The following is a 22,368-nucleotide window of genomic DNA, read 5'->3' on the forward strand; positions in this document are numbered from 1 at the left end:
CCCTCGCATGCACACCAGCCCGCACACACCTCCCGAACCCCCGGGGACCTGGGACAGGGGTGGGACAGACCCCCCCCCCCCCCCCCCAGGATGGTGCATTTTTAAGGAGAGGGTGTCTCGCTGCGAGCGGAGCCGTGGAGCCCCTCCGCGCACCCCCAACCTTGCTGCATCCTTTCCATATTTAACGCTGGGAGGTTTTTTCCAGCAGTGCCTCGGGCCCCTCCTGCATGCCTGCAGCACCGTGTTGGCCGGGGCAGGAGATGCTGGTATGGGATAGGACCTGTGTGCGGGGTCACCGGGAGGGCCAGGGGACATTTGGTGTCACCAATGACATGGCTGTGCTATGTGGACATCACCACGGGCGAATGGCACAAGGATGGTTGTGCTGGGGTGGCTCTGAGCCTGCCCCGGCTTTGGGCTGTTCTCCACTGTCCCAGGCTCATCCTGGGATTTTGTGGGGCTTTTGGAGGCAGTGGAAAATTCAAACTCCCTTTTTTGGGAAGGCTGGATCAAAGGGAAGCCGTGGTGAGGCTCTCAAGGGGATGTGGATACCCAGGGATGCAGATGTTAGACCTGACCACGGGAAGGAGAGCTGTAGCTTCTAAATATCCTCCTGCTATACGGCCCTGGGTGCCAGTCACCTATATTTTAGTCAGGGAAATAATCCTACATCTATCTTCATGCGAACACTCCCTGGGGATGCGGGTCACTATAGGGAGGCTTTGGGCAGTAGTAAGTAAAGCTGTGGGAGCTTTACTTTACTTTTACTTTACTCAAAGTAAAGCTGTGGGAGCAGGCCGGGTCTGTCCCCCCACGGCACGTGGGGTGGCACAGCAGGACCGGGACCGGAGCCAGGGCCAGGGCCGCATCAGGGCCCGACGGGGACCCTTCACGCTGCCTGTTGTATCGGAATGGTAATGTGAGTTTTAATGCATTCACACTCAGTGCATATATACATCCCGGAGCCATTAAGGTGTTTGCGTGCGTGGCAGCAGGTACCAGTGGAGGAGCTCTGTGTGGTGATGGGTTTTATATATCATCAGGCCAGACATATGCACATGGGACTTATGGACATATGCGTGTGAATGTATATATAACCTGTGCATGTGTTCCTATGTCTATGAAGGGATGAGATTTATATTTCTGGTGTATTGCTTTAGTACCAGTTAGCCTCTATGCACAGACTGCTACGGAAATCCTAAATTCCAGCACCGGTGTTGCTTTGCAGCCCCCTCAGCTCTCAGTACGTCTTGACATACAACGCATCCGTACCCCATCCCACCCCGAGATGTACCTTTGGCTGCAGAAGGCATCCAAATAAAAAGGGCACCTATTGCTTTCCTGTGCGTTGGAGATTGCGCTGCGCATCCCAAGGAGCGTCGCTCGGGTTTCCCACTCCAGCGCCGGGGAGCGTGGAAAGGCCAGAGCTGCTGGCGCCAGCCCAGATCGGTCTCTCGTGCACGGGTTTTCTGACTCAGTCTTTAATTACACGGCCACAGGCGGCTGCATTGCCGGTCCCTGGCTCACTGGTGTGCAGGGCAAGTCAGCTGCTTTGCTTCTTCCAGCTGAAAAGCTGCTCTGGGAAGTGGGGATGGGGTGAGCAGAGGAAGCCCGCGCGGGTCCCCCCATCGGCGGGGGCATTTCTGGGGAGCTGGGCAGGTCGGGAGCCTGCCCGAGTGGCTCGGCAGTGTGTTGGGGCTTGGTGAGGGAAGCAAATCCTGCCAAAACCAAACAGCTCCTCAATGTGCTGCTTTTTCCCAGAGGACAATGCCTTTGCAGAGCTCATGTCGCGTCCCACGCGCCCCGGGATTTAGGCCACTTTTGGTTCAGTTAGCGAGTACAACTGGTGCTGCTGGAGGTCGGATAAACCCCAGGGCTGACCTGGGCCCCGAGGCAGCAGGGTGCAAGCCTGACTGCTCACACCAACCCTGTAGTAGCAGGCGGCCGCAGTCTCCTCCACGGACCGGCACTAGAAGAGGACGAGCGACTTTGTACTGGGTGTCACAACGGGGGGCATTGGGTCCCGCTGTGGGCATTGCTGGTTCCTCTCCACGTCTGGCCTCTTCCCCTCCTGAACCTTTTTCGTAGCTCCTTGCAGCCCCGGCTGCCCTTGCCCCGGTCCCAGTCTCTGGCGAGGTGGTCTCCTGATCCCCTGCGATAGCAGCAAGGGACCCCCTCTCTTTGGTCCAGCGTCCCTCACCTAAAATCCAGAACAACTCCAGGAACAAAATTGCTAGAACTACTTTTTTTAATGCCTTGCTAACTTACCATGTCTTTTGTCAGTTTTTTTTTCCCCCAAGTCCCACCAAGGAGATTTAGAGGCTCAATTTCCTCCAGGTCCAAATCCCTTAAGTGGCTTTAACCTCCTTAATTGGCTTAGGGATGCTCTGTACCTTTCCCATCTTGCATCCGCAGTTGTAGGGGACTCTCCTCCAGCCCAGCGGTGCTTTCTGCCAGGTCAGGTTCTGCCTTGAGCACACGGTGATGTGATGGCATGGGAACAGCAAGTGTGTTGGAGGAGGAAGGGCCACGCGGCGCATACATCCACCAAAGCCACCCAAAATTCTCCGTAGCCTCTTCCCCTGCCACCGCCCCGCCCCGTCTCGCTCCAGCCGTGTCGTGCAGCTAGGTTACATCTGTTTCTCTTGTGTTTTGTTTTTCTTTTTAACAAGGTCAAGGTAGGAGGTTGAAGTTTAGTCTCCCGTCCCTGCGGCGACTCAAAATCCAGCGGAAATCTCTGCCCACCAGTGAGTTTGATGGAGTAGCCATTGACTATGGAAAGGTAACCGTAGCCTTTGTCTGATATAAGCCCATGCCTCAGGCCAGGTCCCAGCGCTCTTCCTCCGCTCTCCCCATCCCGCTCTCCCTCGGCTGCTGTGGCTCGGGCCGTATCCGGCGGTAGGGGCTCCGGCGCTGGGTCAGCGCTGAGCACTGGTCTCGGCGAGCGCTGGCGGTGAGTGGCAGTGCTTTGGTGGCATGGGATAGAGCTAGACGGTGCTGCTCCGTGGGGCCAGCCCAGTATGGCACGTGCCGTGGCTCGCGGGGGGAGCGGGAGATGTGCCGAGCCGGCAGGCACCACCGCTGAAGCTGGGAGGAAGGTCTGGCTCTGTAGTGCAAGTTGTCCGGGATGGTGGAGCTCCAGGGAGTTGTCCCCACCCCAAGGAGGGGACGTGCTGGTTACTGTGGGAGACAGGACCAGGTCTGCTCTGAGCAGGGACTGGCAGGGACTTGCAGGCAAAGCCCGAAAGGGCACATTTCCCCACGTTTTCCTGGCAGGGGCCAGGCAGCACAGGCAGCTCTGGCTTAGTCCTTCAGCAAAGACTGTGCTTTCCGTGATGGAGGGTGACGCTGTCATTGCTGACGTGATGAGATTGGAAGAATGTTGGTGGGACCTCTTTTGAGATTGCTGTTCTTGGTGGCTTCTTGACTGTCAAAAGTGCTCAAGGTACCTCTGGGCAAAGACGTGTTGTTTTCTGAAATGCTGCAGCTTGAGGCACAGGGCTGTGGGCAGGAGGCTTTTGCTCTGCTAACGCATCGCCAGGCGCCAGGTTCTCGCTGTGCTGGGTGTATCCAGAGAGCCTGGATAAAGCTGCTTCCCAAAATTACAGATTTGATGAGGTGAAGGGTGCCTGTCTTCTCAGAGGTTGTGCTTATGGCAAGTTGGAGACGTGTAGCGTTATCAGATGCTCTGGGTATGTCGCTCCTACAGACACCAGCACTGCTAAAGGCTCTGGGTACCCCCAAGTTGAAGCTGCATGGTGCACTGCGATGTTTCAGGTGTACACGCACGGAAGATGTGCATTGAGGACAACCTGATGACCCACCACTTTGGTGGAGCCTGGTCCGAGTCGGGGCAGCCCAGCAGATGCAGGGGCAGCCAGCAGCCAGCAGCCAGCCCCTCCAGGCACCCCATCCTAAAACCTGCAATAAGGTCCTTAGGGATGGTGAGAAGTGCCACGGTGTGCCTTGGGCACGCACGCAAAATCCCAGTCCCTCCCATGGGTATAACGGGTATGGGCATAGACCCATAGGTTTCTGCCCCGGAAGGTGGCTGCTTTGTGCCCTCCATTGAAGAAGTCGTTATAGTCTGGAAACTCTTTAGGTCTCCAGGGAAAAAGGTTTAGCAACGGCCAAGGGGTGCTGTAGGAGAGGGAGGACCACATATGGCCAAATTTGCAAGCCCGGCAGCTCCTCCGGTGCTTCCTGGCGCAGAGCACATCCTCTCCCACAGACACCAGCACAGGACCCCAGGCACCGACCCTCGGTGGTGGCATGAGCTCTTGCAGCAGGTGAGGGAAGGGCAGGCCCAGTGGTGGGACATAGGGACACCTCGGAAAAGCGCACGGCAAGGCAGGTACTCCAGGCAAGCCTATCCCTAGGGTCTCCTCATCTCTTCTTGCTCTGGCCTGCTTCCCAGCTGCGCAGCATCGCCTTGCAAACTGCCCCGCGGCCACCCAGCCTCTGGTAGGAGCTGTAGGAGGTAGGAGCTGCCAAGTCCCCGAGGACTCGGTCGCCCCACCACAAAGCAGGTCCTGGTCCCAGTTGGAGGTGACCTCAGGAACCGCAGCGCTTCCCAGCCCTCTGCCCCTTCTCTTACCTCCCCCAGCTCCCCCTCCTTTCCCCCCAGCACGCGAGGACTCCTTCTAATAAAACGCTTTCTCCCGGCTGTCTTAAAGCCTGGTGGTGACTCCCTGATTTTGAGGGACTTGAAGACATCGCCCAAGGAGAACTGTGTGCAGTCAGAGACCGAATCCCTCCTGGAAAAGGAGCGGAGGCCGAGCCTGGAGGCCGACCCCACCCTACAACACTCGTCCCCGAAACAAGAGCCTCCCTTGCTGGGCCCACGAGGGTCGTACTCTGCGTGGGGTTTCTTTCGGTCTCGCCCTGGGGGCAGCTTCCACAGCCTCCGCAGGGTCTCCTCCTTGGACAACTTTGAGGCTGCGAGGTCTGAGTTCCAGAGAAAATTCAGGGAAAGGAGGGCAAACTCAGGTAGGGGAAAAACCCCGGAGTTGTCGGTCCTACTGCGGGAGCCACGGTCCCGGGTGCTGGCCCCGGCACGTCGTGGGGGGGAGGTCTCTTACCCTGCACTGCTTTTCCCTCTGCAAAGTGGAGATAAGCTGGGGTCTTCTCCCCCAAACCTGCTGGTCTCCGTGTGATTCCCTGCATAGGCAGGTCCTGCTCTTTGGGTAGAGCCATCCATGGTATTGTGCGTGAGACATGAGACTGCGTGAGGTTGCGTTTGGCTGCCCCACACGAGGGGCATCCCGATGCCATCCCACCTCCCTGGGAGGGAGGGAAGGGGTCTGCAGGCATGTGCAATGATGTGAGCTGTGTCCGTGTGTTGGAGGGGGATGAGACACTGGCCAGGCCACTCTGTAGGGCTGGAGGAAACGTTTCTCCGCCACGGTGTTCATGTCCAGACCTCTTGTTCTCGTGAAAGAGATGATGACAAATAAGACAGAGGTCAGGCAAGAGCAGCCTCAGTAATTGGGAATGGAGGGAATCAGTCTGCGGTGTCTGGCTTGAGCAAACGGGGTGGGGGATCATGATCCTCAAATAGTCACAGATTACGGACCCTCAGGAGGGGACACAATGTAGAGGGAAGGAGGGAGGTTGAGTAAGGAGGAGAAGGGTGGCAGCAGGAAGGCTGGTGCTAACTGGGCACCTTCACAGTGTCTTCAGACACCTCCTGCCCATGACACCTCTTGGGTCAATGTCAGAGTGCAAGGGATAGAACTGAAAAGATAACCCTGCCCTGCCCGAAGGAGATGGAGGGGTTGGGACACACTGGTTACAGTGCTTGGGGATGTTCCTGAAGCCCTGGGTGTGGCTACATGCTCCCTCCATGACTACACATTGCCACAAGCAAGACCACGAGCAGGCCACCTCTAGGGCTTCTTCCCTGGTCCTGCACTGGGGTGACTCAGAGAGGCAGGTCCGCAGGTCCCCAGGGAAAACTGCCGGGATCCAGCCCCACTACAGCTCTTCTTCCAGAGAAAGCTCTGACCTCCCTACCTGGAGCCCAGGGGTGGAGGATACATCCGGGTGGGGACATCATCCAGCTCCTGGCTCAGTTTAGTGGCCAAAAACCAAGGCAGCAGCTCACAAGCTGTGTTGGTCAGGCTGAAGCATGCAAGCATGGAGGAGACCCACCTCCTCCTTCATCTGCTTTCATGCCAGTTTCGGCATCCCTCCTTGGTGGGTCTCATTGGGGCTGGTCCCCAACCCAGCACAGTCTTCAGGGGTAGCAAAGGATATTGGGTGCTTCTGTATTTTGGCAGCTGGTCTGAGCCCCTTGAAGGAGGTTTAACGGTGAAAAGATGGGTGATGTGTCTGAAAAGCAGCCCCCTCTCAGGCATCTCGGGTTGGGCATCCCATGTCAGGAGCCATCCTGAAGAAGCCAAGCCTTTATGGCCAGGCAGACATTGGTACCTTCTGGTCGCACCTTGTGGTGGTCCCCAGCTCCTGGATGTCCTGCACTGAGATTAGGGCTCCGCGGATTGGCTCCTGTTCATACCATCCTCCTCAACGCTCCTCTCCATCCTCTTTCAGAGGCTTCCCACGTCAAACCCAACCCTCCGAACTCCACCTCGGACTCGGACCTCATGAAGTACCGGACCATCAGCCAGATCCCCCAGTTCACACTCAACTTTGTGGAGTTCAACCTGGAGAAGCACCGCTCAGGCTCCACCACGGAGATCGAGATAATTGCTCCCCACAAGGTGATGGAGCGCACCCAGAACGTCACCGAGAAGGTTACACAGGTACGTGGGTGGTGGGATGCCACCGAGGCAGCGGTGGGGTGGTGGTCCTGCTGCTGGGGAACAGTAACAGCCATTCCTGTGGTTTTTGGAGGAGAGGAGCAGAGAGGGCAGTGATACCTGGCGTTTCCATCCTAGGAAATGCCAGTATCCATGTGTTTGATTTTTATCTCTCCCTCTGAATGGCTGAAATGCTCTTTTTTTCCCCCTAAATCAGTATTTCTGGTAATTTGTGGCCAGGGGAACACAGGCGTGAACTGCTCATGGTGTGATGGTGGCCTTGAAGGGGACACACACGTGTGCATGTTTGTGTGTGCATGTGGCTTCGTTCATGGGGGAGGCTCTGGCCACCGTTTCGTGCCCCTCAATGCCAGGGATGGAGCCCCCCAGGCACCGCTGGCCCTGAGGCGCTCAGCTGGGGACCCCACGCCAGGAACACGGGTGGCCACACCGAAGGCCACAGGATCCCCTGGGAGACAGCAGGTGGCACTGCACTGTCACCAACACGTGTGGCACTGCCCTGTCACTGCAGGGGACACTTGTGGCAGTGTACTGTCACCGAAAGGGACACACATGGCACTGAACTGTCACTGTAGCGGACACACGGATGTCAGTGTGTGTGAAAGGTGCTGCTGTATCCTGCAATCCTGAGTAGGGAGCTCTTACCAGTGGGGAAACTGAGGCACGGGAGAGCCACGATGTACAAAATACATCTAAGGGCACCTCCCACCGTAGCCAGCAGCAGCCGAGGGCCAATTTAATGAAAATGCAGCCATCTGACCCCAGAAAAGCCTCCGGGCTTGACAGTTTGCTCCATCAAAGCAGGGTGCTCTGCAGGATTTTCCTCCTGTCTCGGTGCCAGCAAACCTTTACCCTCACAGCCTCCGTGCACGGCGGATGGGCTCCCTGCTCCCCACTGCACGGCAGTTTTTAGGCTTGTTGTCCCCCTGGCTTGTCCCCTTCATCCCGAAGTCCACTTAGTCCCTCTGATCTGGGAGTGACCACAGCGACCCGGGATCAGCCCCTGAACACCCCAGCGGGACGGTGAGCAGCCTCCGTGCCCACATCCCCATCACAAGGGACATCCACACACCGGGGACCACTGCTGCGTGCTGGGATGACGCTGGCACGGTGGCGCCGGCCGCTCGATGCGGGGTCATTAGCTGGTTGCGGGGTGACGGGATCGGAGCTGACGGGTGGTGGCTGCAGGGCCCCGCAGTGCAGCCGTGCAGCACTCACAAAGGTCGATCTTCCCTTCACCTTAAATCTCCAGACGGGATGGGATGGGTCGGGATGGGACAGGATGGACCTCTCCTCCCCACCGCATCTCCCCATGGCCTCGGGGGACCCAGGCGTCCTGCCTGTCCTCACCCTGACATCCCCTGTGCCTCCCGCCAAGCCACGGCTCCCCGCTCCTGGCCGCTAAATAATTCACGGGTGAGGCAGAGACAGCGGCGAGACACCGCTAACAGCATCTAAAAATACCGGCTGGCGGGCAGGGAGAGGCAGACATAGGCTAGTCAGGGTGGTCTAGCCCCGCAGCGAGCAGGCAGGGAGGGCAGGTCACAAGTGCAATGAATGTGCCGGGCTCAGCTTGTCAGGGCTGCGGCTCCAGGGCACGGCTGGAGGCACACGGGGACGCCGTGGGGTCAGTGCCACCAGGCTGGGATCCTATCTTGCAGGTGGTACCTCTCCCAGTCCCCCCGAACTGCCCCACGGGCAGCAGATGGTGGTGGAGCTGGGCAGGAGGGTGCTGGGAACAGGCATGGGGGGGTTGAATTGTGTCAGGATACATGCTGGGAGGGACACTGGGTCAGCGCCTGCCTGCAGCCAGCACCGTGGGCCTGATCCTGCCCAGCCCCTTGTGCGTGAGGGTCTCCTGGTGACTCTGGCGTGGCCCCCCTCCCCAGCTTGGTGCCCCCCTCCCCATCCTGGTGTCCCCCTCCCCATTCCCATCCTCAGCATGTGGCAAGGGAGGAGGAAGGCGCATGGCCACTGGGCCCTGCGGGGCACGAGCAATGCCTTGGGTTAGCCAGGGCCATGGAAGCCTCCCCCCTCTGTCACCCACAGCCCACACACCCCCTGGTCCCTCCTCCCTCCCTCCTCCTCCTCCTCCTCCCTCCCGCAGCTGCCTCGCTCCCTCGCTTACCGCCCAGCACCCAGCACCCCGCTGCCAGCACCCAGCACCATGAGCTTACGGCTGCAGCTGAAGCCGGTAAGTGCAGGGGGAAGGGGAAGAAGGAAGGGGCACCCAGTGGGATCGCCACAGGGGTACCTGGCACTGACACCCGTGGAGACTCCCGGAGCCACCCAGGCCACCCAAGGGTGCCACCCACAGCCCTCCCCGTCCCCGAGGGGCAGAGAGGGACGAGCCTGCAGCTGCTCCCTGGCTCCGCGTTGGTTTGGATGCTCTTTTGGGGGTTGTTTCTTTTCTCTTTTCTGCTTCAAATCTTTGGGGTTGTGGTTTTCTATTAATTCCTGCCTGGAAAACAACAGGGCTTGACCTGCTCTTGCTTCTGCCGCAAAAGCCGGGTGCCAGGAGCAGGGACAAGGGGCAGGGCAGGCGTCCCAGCGTGGGGAGCAGCATTTGGGGGCCCGAATTCACGACTGACCCCACAGAGCTGCCTCGGGCCGGGCAGGACAGGGGGATTTGGCTGCCGAGGGTAGGAGCGTTGCTGGTTTTCCCAGACGCAAGGTGTAGGAGCCCGTCTCAGGTCTGCTGGGCATGTCTTAGCTTTGGGACCCAGTGTTTTACCGGCGTCACCTTGTCTCCTTCCCTACCGTCCCCGCAGGAGCCAGTCCCCAAGCCCAGCCAGTGCCTCATTCCCCTCCGCAACGATTGCGTTTGGGTCACTTTTTCCAATCCCTCCCCTCTCCGTCCGCCAGCGACGTCGGCGGCTCTCGCTGCCCCATTGGTGCTCTCGTCCCCACGGGGGCCCCAGCATCGATTGGGTTTGATTAATCCACACCAGGCTCCCGAATGCCCTTCGCAGCCGCATGTCTCCCACCCGCCCGACTGAGTGCATGCATGCCTGCATGGGTGATGCCGTGGCCCCGGTGCTGCGCCCACCGTGCCGGTCACTGCCTGGGCGTGCGGGGTTGGGGACCCCCATGGTGGACACCCGGACTTCAAGGGTCAGCTGCCGCCTGGGGCGCCGGGCAAGCTGCAGGCAGGTAGGAGCAGGGGGCACCCCCAGGGCGTGGGATCCACGGATGTCCCAGGGCTGCAGGACGTGGGAGTGGCTGCTCATGGTGGGATAGGGCTGCAGGGCTGGATCCGCTCTGGATCGCAGCACCAGGAGCCCTTGGGAAGCCCTTGAACCCTTGAACAAGCCGGGTGTCAGTGCAGGAAGGATCAGGCCCTTCTTCCAGATCTGTTGCCAGAGTCGTGGTGGTGCAAATCACCGTGGCCTTGGGGTATGTGGAGCCTCCCCTCTCCTCTCCTTCACAGCCTGGCAAAAAGCACCCTTTTAGCTGGGGGCTCGGTGCCAGGAGAGAGCATTGAGGTGCCCCTCGCCCTCCTCCGCAGGTGGCACTGGTGGCCGGCACCGCAGGGACACGTGGGGGACAACAGAGCAGCAGGGGCAGGCAGGGAGGATCCGGCTGCCCCCAGCTCCAAATAAGCCCCTTCATGCCACCATCTCTCAGCACCCAAAGCAGGACAGCCCCAGCCCGTCCGGTCCTCAGCGCCTTGCTATGTGTCCCCAGGGTGGCTTCAGAGCCCATCAGGAGCTGGCGTTGGTCCTAGAGGGGGGAGCTGGGACAGGCCTGGGACATGTGGGGACTCACTGGTGCCATGGGACTGTGTCCCCATGAGGGCAGACAGACCTGGGGACACATGACAATATGGGAGGGTGCCTGTGCGCACGGGATGGTGTTTGCACGTTGGTGGCCGCGGGTCACCCCCTCCCTGGGGATGCTCAGACGGGAAATGGGCATTGCCCGAGGCCAGGCTTTGCTGCGGGTGGCCCAAGCTGTTCCCTCTGCTTGGAGGACGATTGTGTCAGAGGGACATCAAGGTCCCTGCTGGGGCTGAGAAAGGCACTGTGCAAGGCTTGTGGCATGCCTAATGTGCCATCACCTTCAGGGCCAGGCCACGGCACAGCCGTGGGACTGCATCTCCAAGCTGCCCATCCCAATAGCCCTGTGCCAGGGACACCCAGCAGCTCCCGGGCGAGCGGCACAGAGCTGAGGGCAGAAGGAGGCATGGCAGGAGGCACTTTCCTCTCTGCTGGCATGGTAGGGTCTGAAGGGCATGAAGCAGGTAAAGAGCTGCCCCAAGGGTGCTCTGGCCATCAGAGACAGACAAGGAGCCGGGCAGACCTTAGTGTCAGCCATAGTGGGCAACTCACCTTGTGGCCTCCTGGACAAACACAAAGGTGAAAAGGGTGTAGGAAACCCGCTGCATGCTCCTCACTGCCCTACCAGCACGTGGGAGCCCCTTGCCTGGCTCCTGGCCTTATCCAACCTGTCTCCTGGTCTCCCGTTCTTCTCACACCCATCTCCTGGCAGGTGCTGTCCCTGGGCGCTGACGTCCTTCCCGAGTACAAGCTGCAGGCGCCACGCATCCATCGATGGACCATCCTGCACTACAGTCCCTTCAAGGCTGTGTGGGACTGGCTCATCCTTCTGCTGGTCATCTACACAGCCGTCTTCACACCCTACTCGGCCGCCTTCCTGCTCAATGAGGAGCAGGTGGAGGAGAAGCACTGGGACTGCAGCTACTCCTGTGACCCACTCAACATCATTGACCTCATCGTGGACATCATGTTCATTGTGGACATTGTCATCAACTTCCGTACCACCTACGTCAACATCAACGACGAGGTGGTGAGCCACCCTGGCAAAATCGCCATCCACTATTTCAAGGGATGGTTCCTCATCGACATGGTCGCCGCCATCCCCTTTGACCTGCTCATCTTCCGCTCCGGCTCTGATGAGGTACAGGCAGGGCCTGGAGGTCCATCAAGACAGGAGGGGACTCATGGATGGATAGGGAGAGATGTATGAGAGAGAAAGAGAGGGATACGGATGGCTTGATGGAAGCAGTGGATGGCTAGATCTGCAAGGAGAGGGGTGGTTCATCAGAGGGACGGACAAGGATGTCATTACAGGTTTTTATTAAGCAGCTGGGACCTGGGATTTTATGTAGTAGGGTCAGACAGCCACACAGACCCTACTGTAAGTGCTGAGATAGTGTCTAACTGGACCCAGCAGAGCAGGCTGGGAGCTCAGTTTAGGGACTGGCCCCACATGCCAGAGAGGCCGAATTTGGGGTTGCATTGCCAGCCAGACTCAAAATGTTGGCAATGGGATGGCCTTGTGGTTACTGCGCTACCTGGAGGCCCAACCTCAGCTGAGAGCCTGTGGGGTGGGGTGAAAGACAGCTGTTTTGGGAGCAACAGTTGGCAAGGTGAGGACCCATCAGGAAACATGGAGTTGGCCTTGGCTCCTCTCACTTGCTCACCTGTAATCCCAGAGCTTGTTGCCTTTATGGTCAGCAGAGGGAAACTGCCCTTTCTGTGGCATGATTCATCTAACCTATTTCAGATGTCACCTCCAGGACAAGGTGATTCATGCTCTAGAAATGCATTTTTATCCTTCAAAGGGAGCACGGCTACACTGGAGACATGCCTTCGGCCAGATTTATCCCCTGCTTGTCCCTGAGGTTTCTCACCTCTCCTCTGCAGACCACCACCCTCATTGGCCTCCTGAAGACCGCCCGGTTGCTGCGCCTGGTCCGCGTGGCCCGCAAGCTGGACCGCTACTCTGAGTATGGAGCAGCCGTGCTCTTCCTGCTCATGTGCACCTTCGCCCTCATCGCCCACTGGCTGGCCTGCATCTGGTACGCCATCGGCAACGTGGAGCGGCCCTACATGGAGCACAAAATCGGCTGGCTGGACAACCTCGGTGACCAGATCGGCAAGCGCTACAACGACAGCGACCTCTCCTCTGGCCCATCCATCAAGGATAAATACGTCACTGCCCTCTACTTCACCTTCAGCAGCCTCACCAGTGTGGGGTTTGGCAACGTCTCACCCAACACCAACTCCGAGAAGATCTTCTCCATCTGTGTCATGCTCATTGGCTGTGAGTGCGTGCGTGTGTCCCGTTGTCCCCATCCCTGCTTTGGAGGTTGGAGGGGCTGCTCTGGGGAGAAACGGGGAGAGCACATGGGATTTTAAGAGAGCATCTCCCTCCACCTATGCCTCTTCTGCACAGACAAATGGATGGAGTGATAGATAGAAATACGGGTTTCAGAAACCCACGGGTTTCAGGTCCATGGTAGATACGGGTTTTGGAAATCTGCTGGTTCCAGGTCTGATGTAGTTGGACTTGCATCTCCCCATGTCCTGCTGAGTCCTGCCCTCTCGTTGCAGCTCTGATGTACGCCAGCATCTTCGGCAATGTCTCTGCTATCATCCAGCGCCTGTACTCGGGCACGGCCCGCTACCACACGCAGATGCTGCGGGTCAAGGAGTTCATCCGCTTCCACCAGATCCCCAACCCCCTGCGCCAGCGCCTGGAGGAGTATTTCCAGCACGCCTGGTCCTACACCAATGGCATCGACATGAATGCGGTGAGTATGGGGCAGGGAGGCCCCATGTCCTCACAGCACCTTGTCCTGAATGACCCAGAGTCCAGCTCTGGGTCCATCCAAACATTTCCATCCTTTCCACCAGGGTGGAGAGGAGGCAGGAGAAGACTTGGGAGGCTGGAGACAGAGTCTATCTGCCCGTTTGCCTCCTGCATCCCCCTTTCTCCTTCTCCCCCTCTGTCTGTCCATCTGTCCATCCCTCCACATCTACCCAGAGGTTTTCTGGGGCCATGATGGCATTTCTTGGCCAGAGAGCAGGTTTGGTGCCAGCGCGCTGGTGAGGAGCTCAGAGCCCCCGTCGGCGCCAAGCACTTTCAGGCCGGTGTCTGTTGGTGTCACGGAGCCATGGAGCAGGTATCGATCCAGCTCCTCTCCACACCGCCGGTTGCTAAGCAAAGTGCATCCCGCTCTCAGTGGCAGGGAAAGGAGGGCATTTAAATAAACCTCAATCCATTTTAATTAGAGCCCGGAGAGGCGGCTGTTTGTTAGCAAAGGGGGGATCAATGGCGGAGCCGCGCTTGAGAGGCACCGTGTCTCCGAGCCCGGCAGGGAGGCTTGTGCCAACGGCGCCGGGGCACTGCGGGGGTGAGGAGGGGGCTCAGCCGAGGAGTCCCAGGCTGGGGCTGGGGTGGCAGGACTCGGCTCACAGCCAACAGCGTTCAGTGCACAAACGTGCTGGCTCGGCTGGCTGCAAGGCAGAGAGAGGAATGAGAAAGGACAAGGCAAGGAGAGACATGGGACCTGGTACTCCCCGTCTCTTGGCCCTGGGCAGGCCATTAGCCTGCTCATTCCCAGTTCATGCTCCTTTTTTTCCTAAGACTTGATCCTCCTCCATCCCTGAGCACCATCAGGACACAGATTTGCATGAATTCAACCTCTCCGTCTTCAGTTGCTGCTGCCACATTAAACAACTGGGCAGCATTTGGGGGTTTGCTGCTGGGAGAGCTTCAGGTTAAACCTCTCCCATGGAGGAGATGCGCTGGGCTGGACATCAGTGGCAGTAACTAGAAGCAAAGCCGTGGCACCCTACCAAGCACAGGTTCTCCTGGCTTAGTGTGAACCCAGGTCGCAAATCCCCTGTGATGCGCTGAGCTTGCGGCTTGGACGTGCCGCCGCTCACACCAATTCCTGCTGGATATTGCTGAGACGCAATACGATCTAATCAATCATCCCACAGCCCGATCAATTCGTCCGCCCCTGATTTCCCAGTAGTGAAACTAAGGCACTGCTGCCAGCCTGTGAGACCATGATGGAGCCGGGAATGAGCCACGCTCACCAGCCCCAGCCTGGTTGTCCCAGATTCAGCCACCAGTGGGATGTGAGAAGAGAGCAAGGGGGACCCCGGGGCCATATGCTGCTCTCCAAAAAAAAACCCAGACCCAGGTGGATTTTACCTTGGCACCATGAGCCATCGGTGGCAGCGGCATTCTCCATATTATGAGTTTTACCTTGATTTCACCTTCACGTTTAGCTTTTGTTCAACACAAGGTATTTGCCACGGGTATATTGAGCTGTCGGTGCACACAACTGGCCTGTGCTGCTTCTTGGCATTCAGGCAGGTGCTGTTTAATTAGGACAGCACCTCGTTACCAGTTTGGGCTCTCATTCAGCCAAGATTAGTGGGCGTAAAGATGAAAAGGGGGATATGCCACCAGTGTATAAATAGCTTGATCTGGTTATTATTATTTATTGCTTGGGAGTGCTCTCATCCCCGGCCGCATGCAGTACAAGCCAGGGACAGGCAGGCAGGCGTCTGCCCAGGGAAGATCAGAAGACATCCCCAACTTTGGCCTTCTGGGCTCAGGGGCTCCCCACTTGGCCCCGCCATGTCATGCTGCATGTTGCACAGCCTCCTGGGGCTGCCACAGTGGTCCTTCCTGGGGACGGTGGCGTGATGGCATCTCTCCCTCACTCTTTGCAGGTGCTGAAGGGATTCCCCGACTGCCTGCAGGCAGACATCTGCCTCCACCTCAACCGCACACTGCTCCAGAACTGCAAGGCTTTCCGAGGAGCCAGCAAAGGCTGCCTGCGCGCCTTGGCCATGAAGTTCAAGACAACTCATGCACCACCTGGAGACACCCTGGTGCACTACGGAGATGTCCTCACCACACTCTACTTCATCTCCCGGGGCTCCATCGAGATCCTCCGGGAAGACATTGTGGTGGCCATCTTAGGTGGAAAAGTCCTTCCTTCTGGGAGGGCGAGGGGTGATGGGCAAGGAGCAAAGGGTGATGGGTGATGGGTGAAGGGTGATAGGAGATGAGCAGTGGACAAAGAGTGGCAGGTGAGGGGTGAAAGACTTCACATTCTGGAGAAGGGAAGGCTGTTCCTCAACATCTGGCTGGTCACCACACCAGTGGACAGTGAATGGAGGATCCCCGGTAGATGTCAGGGAGAGGCCACAAAGGAGTGAGGAGAGCAGGGCATGGCTCAGTAGTCCCCAGCCATCACTGATGACCCACTGCCCTGGCTTGGTCTCCCCATCAGTGATGGCTTTCACAGTGTAATCCCCAGTGTCCACAATCAGGGTCGGGGTTGCTGGGCATCCCCTTGTTCATGAGCCCCAAAATGAGATCTGCTGGTCCAGTATATCTGGAGCTGGAGTGCATGCCCACCTCCCCCTAATGAGCTGTCTCTTGGCACAGGGAAGAATGACATCTTTGGGGAGCCCATCAGCCTCTACGCCCGCCCAGGGAAGTCCAACGCTGACGTGAGGGCCCTGACCTACTGTGACTTGCACAGGATCCAGCGGGAGGACCTGCTGGAGGTCTTGGACATGTACCCAGCCTTCTCTGACAACTTCTGGAGCAACTTAGAGATCACCTTCAACCTGCGAGATGTGAGTGCCAGGGCTGTCCCAGGGACGGATATGGTCAATGCCTTAAATTTGGCAAGTGGGAGGGCTGAAGCAAGGATGTCAGCAGGTGCTCCTCACTCAGTTTGGTGGCGGATTGGCCAACAGCCACGTTTCCCAAGGCACTCTCCATGGGGTTATGATTTCCCCCACAGCCCAGCAGGCACATGCATACTGCACATTCCTGAGCTCTTTGGAAAAGTCAGCCCCACAAGCCATGTCAGTAGTACTCTGCTCTGCAGCACTTGTAAATCATCTCCAGGACTGCTCCAGCCTGGGCAAGTGGGTCACACACATGTTTTGAGGCTGTTGAAGTAAGAAATATTCTCATGTTTCATTGAGTTGGGTACCAGCTTCCTCTGAAAATTCCTTTTTAAATAATCAGGTTTGCAATCCGTGAAGGGCTTGGAGCATTTTTATCATTGCTGTTTGACTCTTAAACTTTATGACTGGACTTTGTCCTTTCCTGACATTTTTTTCAGAGACACTTGCCTGGTAGGATAGAAAAGAAAGTCAAATTCCCTCTATGTCCTGTGCCACCCCAGGACGTCCTGCCCCACCTCAGGGTGCTCCTTCCCTCCCCATGGTTCTGATGCCCTCAACTCAGTCTCAGAGCAATGAGGCCAGCCTCTAGGATCCCTTGAGCTCTGCAACCAGTCCAGGAGTGACTGGGTGGAACAGGGCAGTGATGGAGAGCCAGAGGTAGCTGGAGACCAGCCCTAGGAGGATGCTGAATGGGCTATAGTCCCCATGGCACCCAGAGCCATGGCACCATGGATGGGCCTTGGTACCTATGGATGGGACATGGCATCCCTGGATGGGCTGCAGTACCCATGGATGGGATGTGGCACCCTTTCCCTGGTGACCAGCCCCTCTCATCCCTCAGGCAGACAGCGTTCCCCGCTCACCACTCAGCGAGGAGTATGACTGCACCTACCGGCGGGCACGCCGACGCAAGCACTCCCTTTGCCAGCCCAACAAGCCTGGTGAGTCCCACAGCATCGGCAGAGCCTGGCTTGCAGGGCTGGGGAGCGGGATCATCATTTAATTACTGCCCTGGCAGGCACTCCAAAGCAGAAGCGGCTGCCGGTGCCTCCGTCCCTGCAGACCAGCCTGTATGTCCCCACCCTGGGGGCACCCACGCTGCCTTCCCTCCCTCTCCTTAGGATGCCCCAGCCCTACAGGCACCCTAGAGGGGATGGGGGCTGATTTTGCCATGGGTGGTACTCCCCAAATTAACCTGTTGTGCTGCCCCACAGACCCAGACACGGGCATCTCTGATGCAGAGCAGTACCACACCTACTCAGAGCTCACCAACCCGCAGGACCCGCTGAGTAAGGACCAGTGGGACGACGTGGGCAGCAGCACCACTCCCTGCTCCCAGATCAGCGATGAGGAGGCCAAGACTGGCAGCCCTACAAAAGCTGAGCCCTTCCCCACATCCAAAAAGGATGACTTTGCTCTGCCCACGCTCAGCCTTGTCACCACCAGCGCCGGCAGCACAGAGGTCGGCAAGCAGGCGGCGGAGAGCAGCCAGTCCTATGCAGGTACCCACAGCTGCAGCCAAAGCTGGCAGGAGGGTGGTGAGAGATGCTCGGGCATGGTGGCCTTGTCTTGGGACAGAGCCAAGCAACTCACGCAGATTTGAGGGGAGCCATGCTTGTGGCCAAGGGTCTTTGCTGCCTTTTGCCCCCAGTAGTATCTGCTCTGTCCCTCCCATGCCCTGCAGTTTCTCCTAGCACCCAGGGACGCCTTTGGGGCTGCCCCAAGGGGCCAGATGCTATGTGCCTTCCATAGGTGTGGTGGGTGCCAGCGTGATGGACTGTCCATGAGCACCCTGGGTGCCAGGGTGATGGATCCCCATAAGCACCTCAGGTGCCAGGGTGATGGACTCTCCCTGAGCACCATGTATGTCAGGGTGATGGCTCTCCATTAACGTGTTGGGTGATGGACTCTGGAGCACCTCCATGCCAGTGGGGCTGGAGGATGCAAGACAGTAGTGCTGAGATGTCTCCTCTCCTTCCAGCCACCCCCCTGGACATCCCCAACATGTTCACCTTCTGGGAGGACCGAAGGCCGAACCACCACCCGGAGCCTTTGCAACACATCTCCTTGGTACACAGCTCGCGGGACATCCCCCTGCACAGCGACTACAGACCGGGGCAGATCGAGTCCAGGCTGGAGCTCCTGCAGGCCCAGCTCAGCAGGTGGGCAGGTCCTCGGGGCACAGGGTTGGAGAGCACCCAGGGGAGCTCTGGGCCATCACCTTCTTCTGCTCTCCAAGGGTGGCTGCAATGGGCTCTGTGTGCAGTAGATGCCACCTCCTGACCCCCTGGCACACTGCATTCCTTGGGGAGGTGGTGGGAGTGCTTTGCAAATGCAGCAGCTTCTCAAACTGTAAGTCCTGGTCCTGGCTGCAGCCCAGCACCTCGTCTGCCGCTGTCCCACCACCCCTGGGATCTGCCACTTTGCCACTGCCTCCAAACTCAATGCAACTGCAGACATGAAATCACCCACAGGCTCACGACCTGAGCCTTTTGCAGGCCCCCTCTTCCTGTTGCAAAGAGCTGCAAACATCCTCTTGCTCGAGCAAATGAGCCTCGTGCACATTGTTGCCCTCTAAATAAGAAAAAATACATGATTTTTGAATGAGAAGGAAGAGCCCACACCAGAGACGCAGGTTTAGAGGCCCCAGGCAGCACCCACACAAGCGGCTGGCTCTCTCATCCCCGGCTGCTGCCCATGTTAAGCTCACTTCACCGCAGAGCCCACACGCATATTTTGGTGTCTCACCAACACACCATCCCCGGCAGCAGGGGCTGGGCCTCCTGCCCACTCTGTAAGTGCTGCCAGGACCGTTGCCTGCGAGGGGGGCTCTGCCCGCTCCTGCCAGAGCTGCTCGTTTCAGTCAAGGACAAGGCAGAAGGAAGGGACTTATTCTACTTTTCCATTTCCTTCTATTCCTCGTTAAAAATGGTTGGCACCAACCAGCCTTGCTCCCATCTGTCAGCACAGGCAGCTGGCCTGGAGAATTGATCCAGATTAAAACTAACCATTCCAATTTTTTCCCCGCTCCGGGGTAGTTTTAGCTTTGTTCAGTTTCCCGCTCCAGATCCCAGTTTGGCTCCAGAAAAAATTGGGCAGGGGATGATTGAGTGTGGCAGGAGAGAGACAGCAGGATTGATTTCTCTGTGGCAGTGCTGGTTTGAAGCTCTCTAAAAACCTCACCAAGCAGCACCAGGCAAAGCACCATCACCCTCAGGCAGCTGAATCGGCACCTCCTCCCCAGTGCCTCCCCTGCCCAGCTGCGGGTCTGGCTCTAGTGGGATGCAGCGGGATGCACTGCACTAACGCCGGGCTGCTCTGTCCCCAGGCTGGAGTCCAGGATGTCGTCAGACATTAATATAATCCTCCAGCTCCTGCAGCGCCAGCTGTCCCAAGTGCCGCCCGCATACAGCCCCATCTCGCCGTCCTCCCACAACCTGGCCATGTACGGCATCCTCCCGCGGAGCCTGGAGCCGCTCACCCCCTGCGCACCCCTGGAGGACGAGGAGACGACGACCCTGGAGCAGGTAAGGCCACCCCTCCTGGCTCAGCACCGGCTGAGCTTCCGTCTGCCCGGAGCAGACGGGTCCCGGAAAGCCAGCGGTTCCCTTCAGCCTCCCTGCACGCAAAACACAGCCAAGCACTCGTGGGTCCAGGCAAAGGCCAGGGGTCTTGAAATGGGAGTAGATCTACCTAGAGATGCTTCTGCCCAGTGCATCGCTGATTTTGGGGCACAGCCTGCCATCTCCAGCACTACCAGGTTGCCCCATCAGTAGGGAGAGGAGTGGGTTCCTCTGCTCTGAGGCTTCCTCAGGCGAAAAATAACATTTTGGGGCTTGGAGCCTGATGGGGTGAGGAGAGAGCATGGCTACTTTGTTTTGCTTTTGCCGTAACACGCCTGGTTCCTCCTTTCCCACCAGAGCCCGAGCTACACGGAGGTAGAAAAGTTCCACTTGAAATCCAGGGACTCCTTGTCAAGCAGAATGCACCTCACTGTGGCATCCGACGAAACCATGACGGTCTACTCCGAGCAGGAGCACCATTCCCCGCCTCTCCCGAACCCAGAGCCTCCCCACCAAAGGGCACCAAATACCCAGGGACTCTTCCGGGGCTCTCGTTTCCCTTCCCTCCCTGAGCACTTGGAGGCATCTTCCGAGCACCAGGACATTCAGAGACACCTCTCCGACCCAGTGCTTCCTGGAAGTTAGAGATGTGGGGGCTGCAAAGCAAGTGAAGAGGAACCTCAACTGCGAGCTCGGTCAGTTGATGTTGATTTTGACTGCAAGGGTAAGACGGAGGACAATGCCATTGGCTCAGGGGTATAATTTGTAGCTGTCTTCTGCCACCGTGAAAGGAAGCGTAGAGTGGCTGGCTTCCAAGGTCAACGTTTTCCAGCGGTTCCCATAGAGTAGGTTTCATTTGCACATTATAGTGAACCCAGAGCAGTTCTTTCTTACGGCCACCAACAAGCTGGCTAGGCCAAATGGTACCCGCTGCCTCTTCCTTGCCAAGGCTTCCTCTCGAGAACGGCGCAAGCCAAGTGAGCCACAGCGACCGGAGGAGAGCAAATCCACGGCTCTTAGCTGCGAGGCCACTTTGCTGTCAGCTTTTTGGAGCAGGGACCATTGCGTTGGTACTGGGCTTAGCCCAGTGGAGCCTGTGGGCATTACAGAAAGGGTAGTCACCAGAGGAGGAGGAGATGTCCACAGTGCGGTACTGGGGGGAGCTGCAGGTGAGAAGCCCAGGACAAGGACAGAGGACAGTAGCTATCCTTGTCCTACTTGACTGTCACTGAGAAACTAAGGGCCAACAGCCCCTGCCACTTCAGCATGCTTCAGCACGAGTCCTAGGGCACTGCCTTCTCCAGCAAGGCTGATTGCACCTTGCAAACCCCAACACGCATCCCACAACTCCCCAGATAAACCCAACTGGTCACTGGCCTGGGCATAAAGCACAAAACTCAAAAGCACAATCCCAGAAAGCCGAAAAGCGCCAGACACCTCATCTCCAGCTCTTCCTCCCAGCTTCTCTCTTTTGATAAAGGTTTGATAGATGCTTCCTCCTCCCCAGCCCTTTCCCTGGCAGACTCCCGCAGCATCCCCCGTAGGAGAAGCCCACTTAGCACTGCCGCCTTGCCGTTCGGTTAGATGCTGTGACAGTCCTAGGCCGCCTGCTCAAGTAATGTATCGAGCTCCCTTTGAGAGTAGTAAAACTGTGAGCATCTCTTTCTCTGGAGTTTTAGTGTACACTTTGCTAATAAAGATGTTTTTGGCACCTAATGTGGATTACAGCTGTGTTTGTTGGGAGCACGCGTGAATTCATCCCTGGCAGTACAAAGCACAGGTGCTAATCTGCAAAGACCCCTGAAAAGGCTGTGGTCAAACCCCAGTTGCTTCATCCAGGGAGTATGGGGCTAACGGAGCCCACGTGCAGGTCTTACAGGTCAAGGATGGGGCCTGGGGGGGGCTTTGCTGAGCAATTCCTTCCCAATAGGATGCAGTTCAGGCTCAGTAGCAATTTGCAAAAGCTCTTCTACAAGCCCAGCCTGCTGCTGTTCTCCTGTGTATAAGAAATGATCTCGCAAACACACCTCAGGCAAAGATTACACCAAGAGTCCTTGCAGCAAGTGGGACTTCAGATGAGCGCAGCAATACCTAAAGCCCATCCTACATCCCTTGCTGAAGAGGACACGGCTCCTGTCCAAATGGGACTGCTCCTTCAGCAGGGCTGGACCCAGGATCACCCATAACGGATCCTGTATGGCCCTGAGAGGTGAGGACAGACCCCTTGCCCTCAGCAGGGGGTTAAACCCGCCTCTCCCCAATCTCGCTCGGTGGGGCAGCACGGGGGCTTAAAACCAGTCGGCAGCCCCTGCTCAGGCCCCAGGCAGACGCAGTCCCACAAAGGGTCTATTTATAACCCGGGCCAGCCCAGGTTTCAGCTGGCAGCAGCCAGGACACCTCTTCCCCCTCCTGTGCCTTGGCCTAGAGAGCTGGGAGGCCTCAAGGCCTTCCCAGGACATGCACAGCACCTGGGGAGCGCCCGCACCTCCTGCCAGGGCCTGGGGCACCCACCCAGCCCTGCCGTGAGGGAGATGAGCTGCCCGCGAG

At 58.0% G+C, this 22,368-nt stretch overlaps 1 protein-coding gene across 1 annotated transcript in view; it reads left to right on the plus strand.

The window, feature by feature from the left end:
* KCNH6 (potassium voltage-gated channel subfamily H member 6) overlaps positions 1–20,470 on the plus strand; it is a 32,776-nt gene extending 12,306 nt beyond the window's left edge. Inside the window, exons 4-16 of the mRNA XM_050911734.1 lie at positions 2,673–2,782; positions 4,677–4,989; positions 6,553–6,764; positions 11,274–11,702; positions 12,452–12,851; positions 13,142–13,341; positions 15,281–15,533; positions 16,005–16,198; positions 17,100–17,199; positions 17,473–17,760; positions 18,240–18,420; positions 19,587–19,785; positions 20,179–20,470. Of these exons, the coding sequence (XP_050767691.1) occupies positions 2,673–2,782; positions 4,677–4,989; positions 6,553–6,764; positions 11,274–11,702; positions 12,452–12,851; positions 13,142–13,341; positions 15,281–15,533; positions 16,005–16,198; positions 17,100–17,199; positions 17,473–17,760; positions 18,240–18,420; positions 19,587–19,785; positions 20,179–20,466 (3,167 nt within the window). The 3' untranslated portion in view covers positions 20,467–20,470. The remainder of the gene's footprint in view (positions 1–2,672; positions 2,783–4,676; positions 4,990–6,552; positions 6,765–11,273; positions 11,703–12,451; positions 12,852–13,141; positions 13,342–15,280; positions 15,534–16,004; positions 16,199–17,099; positions 17,200–17,472; positions 17,761–18,239; positions 18,421–19,586; positions 19,786–20,178) is intronic.
* The last annotated feature ends 1,898 nt before the right edge of the window (positions 20,471–22,368 follow it).

The sequence above is a fragment of the Gymnogyps californianus genome, chromosome 28, assembly GCF_018139145.2.
Source record: "Gymnogyps californianus isolate 813 chromosome 28, ASM1813914v2, whole genome shotgun sequence".
In the NCBI taxonomy this organism is placed as follows: domain Eukaryota; kingdom Metazoa; phylum Chordata; class Aves; order Accipitriformes; family Cathartidae; genus Gymnogyps; species Gymnogyps californianus.